General features: G+C 42.5%; 1 protein-coding gene across 1 annotated transcript in view; it reads right to left on the reverse strand.

Annotated features, from left to right (window-relative positions):
- The window catches only part of cdh6 (cadherin 6), a 68,457-nt gene that overhangs the window by 11,508 nt on the left and 51,314 nt on the right, over nt 1-5,635 (reverse strand). Inside the window, exons 7-8 of the mRNA XM_017042344.2 lie at nt 5,332-5,582; nt 3-118 (exon numbers count right to left, since the gene is read on the reverse strand). Of these exons, the coding sequence (XP_016897833.1) occupies nt 3-118; nt 5,332-5,582 (367 nt within the window). The remainder of the gene's footprint in view (nt 1-2; nt 119-5,331; nt 5,583-5,635) is intronic.

Consider the following 5,635-nt stretch of genomic DNA (forward strand, 5'->3'; position numbering starts at 1 on the left):
AGAGATGTTGTGCCAGGCTGCCTCCTCTCTGTCCAGACGTTTGAGCAGGAACACAGATCCATTCCCTGGATGGATGTTGAAGAGGCGGTCCATGTCGGTGCGGCGGTCGATGGAGTACCTGAAATGAAAAATATGGCAAGAATGTGAGGAGGCTAGATGATCCTGGGAGGGGTGGCCTGCAAAGAGACGTCTGGTTGTTTGGACTACATCAGGTAGAAGTCGACACAGAAGAGTCAGTCATTTCTCTGACAGAAAGTCAGGGAGCGAGCTAGAACGTAGAAACAACAAGAGCGAGCTGCAACAACCCAAATATACACTGCAGGGTGAGGCCTCACACACTGAAGATCTTTAAAAAAAAAAAAATTCACAGGTGTAGTTGAATATCCAGGGTCATGAGGTCACGGGCATCACACCCCCCCGTGTGGTGTTTCCTAGCCTGCATCCTTGACTCCTTTTCATTTTAAAGACAATGTGTCCTTCCTTATACAGTCAGCAGCTCAGTGTGGGGTCAAGGAGGAGGAAATGAGGGCTGATGCTCTGGGACGGCCAGTGGGTGTGCTAACCCCTCGGGGGCGCCACTGCAACAACCAAAGTAAAATGCCTCAAAGTCAGACGACATGATTGTGAATTCCTCCTGCAGAGGTCAGCAGACCATGACCACACGAGCTCGTCTGTCCTCAGGCTAAGCTAGTTAACAGTTAGCTCAAATACTGACCTTATGAAAACTCCTTGAATCCTTCAACAAACCAACTGTAATTCCAACAGTAAACAAACCTTTTACATCAGTGTCTGGTGTAGGTGTTCACGGTGTGTTTGTTCCACAAATAATTATCTCAACATCGCATTTCAAAGAAATATAATTAGCTCAACATAACGGAGCCACTTTGATGTTACAGTGACATGAGTGACACATTAATTAATCCACATCTTCACTAGCACACTGACACTCAAAACAGAATGTTTATTAAAAAAAACAACAACCAGGGCAGAAGAAATAAACACTTTTGGTCCTTAACTTTCTTCACTAGACGTTTCTCAGCAACACATTCATTTTGTCGTACTTTCTTTTTTGTCACTTTGTTTCAGAAATAGACCAAGTGCCTTGTGTTCAATGTAATCTATTTATTACCTCAGTATCTTGATATTATTCTGACTGGTTATATGAAAACACAAATGAGAAAAGACTTTGATTAAGAACGCTTGGCTCAAGCTAAACCCAGAAGCCATCACGCGAGGGCGAGGTACATCCGGGATTGAAATATGTATCTGTATATTGACAAATTAGCTTTAGCTTCAGTTAAAAGTTGAAAGAGTCCACGCCTTTAGTCAGAGAGAGAAGGGGGAAGAAGAAAGATTCACTATGGTCGTACATGGGAGGCAGAGAGCGTGGGTTTCTGGGTAATATTTGAGTCTAGGATGCCCAGCCCACATGTGCGCTGCCTTCTTCATATTAACTCTCACCACAGCGTGTTCAAATCATTACAGTGACTTGAGAATCGCTGCCTCTGTCTGTGGACTCGTCTCAGAGCCATCTCTATTTTTTGAACTACACGCTGAATGCAGCTGTTCACAGCTTCACAGCACTCCGCAGATAATAGAAGTGAGAGATGCCTTTGACCCCTCCCCTCCCGCCGCCTGTCAAAGTGAAGCCAAACTGCTTCGTGAACAGGAACTTCATACACAGCAGCGTACGTGAACGTCCTCAGCGCCTGGATGACGCTCAACAGTTCAACATCACAGTTTCCACAGCATGTAATTATGTTGTCGGGATTTTTTTTTTTTTAAATTGTTCATTACTTAATTTCAATGAGTCAGATGAGTATGAATTTGAAATAATAAGAAAAAACAAACACAACACTGCTTCTATACGTCTTGGTCTGGTTGTAATTAGGGAGCACTCAACAGTAAAATAGTAGTTCACTGACACAGCCTGGATCCACCATCCAGTCACACACTCAGATGTGCTGTGTGTGTGTGTGTGTGTCAGTGTGACACTCCGTGGTCCTGTGCCTGTTTTAATTGGAATATGTTCCTTATCAGTTCCCAGGCTTCAAACACTCGTGTGTTCAACATGACCGTTTCCTCCGACTGACCCTGGGTTTACATGACTGTGTTCAGCAAAAAGTAAAAGTCAATTTAAGGCTGGCACCCAGACTGTAAACCTCTTCTTTGATTTGTATAAATTATTGGTTATTTTTGAATTTATCAAAGCATTAAAGTTTTACTTCTTTAAAGCAAAACATTTTTTTTAATTTGCTTTTGTAAAATCTCCAGCTGCTGAATTTGTTTGGAGACCTGCAGATCATTTGTACTGGTGAATTTGAAAAAAGAAAGAAATAAAGCTCTTGTCACTAGGTGGCCTCCTTTGAATCCTTTCCCTCGGCTAAAACTGTTTGGACTTGCTGAATTTAACTACTGAAAAAAAAAATCAATTTATAACTAATCTTGAATGGAAACCTGATTTCTTTTCTTTCCCTGAAACTAAAAGAACACTTGAAAGGTATTCAATTTCAGTCCTTGGACGAGGCAAAAAAGCAGTTTGTGATCGAGAGTGAAAGACGTCCTCAAGAATACTAGACAGAAATACAGAAGGAGCGCTGCTGTTTTCATCAGATGAGTTCAAATGGGGTTTCCAACAACATCCTTTGACAATGTCACAGGTGAGGAACAGGCCCCAGCAGCGGTCCACGACCCAGATGTTTTCTTGTGTGTCCTAGTTGGGTACCATAGTGGAATACTATAGTAAGATGGTTTAAAACTATTTATATATTTTTTTTCTCTCCATATCCGTATGGCTTCATTCTCTCGGTGACTTCTTTATTTCATGGCTGTCTCCTGTTATTTATTTGTTTGTGCTAATAGCTCAAATCCCCTTCTGAGATCACTAAAGTTTCCACTTATCTTAACAGTCTTGTAACACCTGATCAATACCCACTGCAGCAGAGCAAATTACTGTGGGCCTTAAGGCTTTTGGTTTTGTAAACATCCGAAAACTCCCAGTACGTACAGACGCCGTTGGAGAAACGGACAATTAGGAACAAGATACAAGCGGCGCTCAAAGAGCCGCGACGTCAGGCGCCAATGATGAACCGCGCCGCGGCGGAGCTGCGTTCCTCGGACGCCGCCCGTGTCTGCAGCTCAGTACAGGGTTGTTGTTGTTGTTGTTTTTCCTCTGCCCGTGTTCAACCACAGGTGGCGCCGTTCACAATCTCAACAGTCGGCCCGTTATCGCACACCTTCTAGGAGGAACCACATTTGTCTCCTGCGTCCTGCATTTCCTGGGCTCTTATCAGAACTCCTCAGCAGCCGTGAGAGAATCATCCCACGGCTGATATGGAACAACGGTTCCCTGTTCAGAGGGAGCACGGTGGTGTACGAGAAATAAAAATATATAACAGTCTGTCACTACTACAGTGGTGGAGCAACATGAACGAGACATGATGAAAAGATTGTCATCCTTTTTAACTTAATTCAACACTTTGGTTTGTGTAGCAAACACATTATTACATTGATGTTACTTTGTTAATATATTAATATAATAGTGTATATATTATAGCACAAAACACCACAACACTAGCATCAATAAGATAAGATAATATAATATAATATATAAACTGATCCTTTAACAGCAACGTTACAGTTCCAGCAGTTTTAAAGGCAGTGTCACACATTCAGAGTCAATATTAATTATTCACTCTGAATTTATTCAAACTCACGCTGCGTGGTCTGGGACTACGAGTACGAAAAACTGACTGGCTTCTGAAGATGGCGCTATTTCACTAAACTTAAATTAAAACGTTGGATTTATAGAAAAATACTGTGTTACTTTAATCCACTGTTGGACAAATTAAGAAAAGTATTTATGATTATTATTATTTTCCGTCCGCTGCTTTGGGAACGTGGCAAACCAAGAAAATCATACCTCTCCAATGTTCCAGCAAAAACTCTGTTTTGTAGAAGTAACTTTTATACGACAAACTTATGGAAACACTATCCAAACACACTTAATGAATTTGGACAAATCAGAACAGCAGGGGAGCCAGCCAATTACTGACCAGATTATGTAGATGTACTGAATACGTGTCAGTCAACAAATTCCAAAGAAATGCAGATTCGAAAAAGTTTTTTTTTTTTTTTCCGTGGTTCGAGCTGCTGTCGGTAAATATGACCATAAAGATGTTATGCAAATATATGTAGAGTTTTAAATTTGATTGTCTGTTTGCCATCTGGAGACGGGCGGTCCAAGTCATTCCAAAGAAATGTTATTTAGGGAACATATGTGCGTGCTCAACAAGACAATTAAACCCAGACTGGGAACTCAGAGAGGTGAAGGAAAGTGAGAAACACACACGTCCTCTGAGTCCGTCCCTGACCAAGGACTCTGTAATCACCTCATCTCTACAGTAACATGATGTCAGCAGAACCCTGGGACAACATTTTTATTCATCCTGAGTCAGGTGGGGGAGACTGTCTCCCACAGCTGCGACCTACTCAGCCTTTTTTTAAATAATAAATGAGCTCAGTTTACAGGCTAGCACCCAGGGCTAAACAGAGCCAGCACTTCACTCTCGTTTGTGACAAAAAAAATATGTTTGCAAACAGACACATTCGTCAAGGGTGTGTGTGTGTGTGTGTGTGTGTGTGTGTGCAAAAACAATGTGCCAAACTTACCTGGAGCAGTGTTTACTGAATATTGGTTTAATGTGAATTATATATTCCAGCAGCATTATTTCAGGCCGGTGGTGCAGTGTGTTTGGAAGATTATACTCAGTTTGAACCCCATGAAGGCTGGGCTGAGGTGGCAGGGGCTGCTGCAGTCAGCTGGGGGCAGTAGAGTGCAGCCTGCTGATGATGTCACAGTCAGGTCATCTAATGTCCAGCAGTGATGGCTGCCCATTAGACCACTGTGTCACATGGTCACAACAACAGGGTGGGGTTTTGGTTTTGAACATTTGTTCAGATTTATTATTTTTACTATATTTTAAACTGACTGTCACTAAGTCACAGGAGAACCCTCTGTTCCAGAATCATCATTCTTTAACTCATAGCGCCCCCTGACTGTAGTACCTGACTGTATGAAGAAAACCAGTCTATGGAAAAACTAGAGCTCAACTCCTGGGTGGGGGCCTTTCAACTGTACGTTCAACAAACCCTGCAGGAATTTCAAGGGTCTGCTCAAACTGCTGGATGAAACCTTTGGTCCTTGAGATTCTTTTCTATTCTGTCTCCTCTCTGCCTTTTCAACAACGTTATTTCTTAAACTCACAAATATTCCTGATGTTTGGTGTTTTCACAAACAAAAAGCCACACATATTTATTATAAAACCTTACTTGACCATGCTGCGGGCTGCATCTGGGTCCACGGCGCTGACGGAGCCCACTGCCACTCCCACCTCAGCGTCTTCTTTCAGCTCCATCACATAACTGGCCTTGTCAAACATGGGCGGCTCATCCATGTCCTCCACCGCAATCCTCACTGTGGCCACATCTTTGGATCCTGCAGACATGAAGCGCGGGTCCATGTGTGTGTTCTGGACCTGGATTTCCACAGTGTACGACGGTTTCTTTTCAAAGTCCAGGGGCTGGAGTGAGAGAGAGAAAAACAAGTGAAATCACAAAAGTGTTTTTTTTTTTT

The sequence above is a fragment of the Cynoglossus semilaevis genome, chromosome 20, assembly GCF_000523025.1.
Source record: "Cynoglossus semilaevis isolate Cse_v1.0 chromosome 20, Cse_v1.0, whole genome shotgun sequence".
Classification (NCBI taxonomy): domain Eukaryota; kingdom Metazoa; phylum Chordata; class Actinopteri; order Pleuronectiformes; family Cynoglossidae; genus Cynoglossus; species Cynoglossus semilaevis.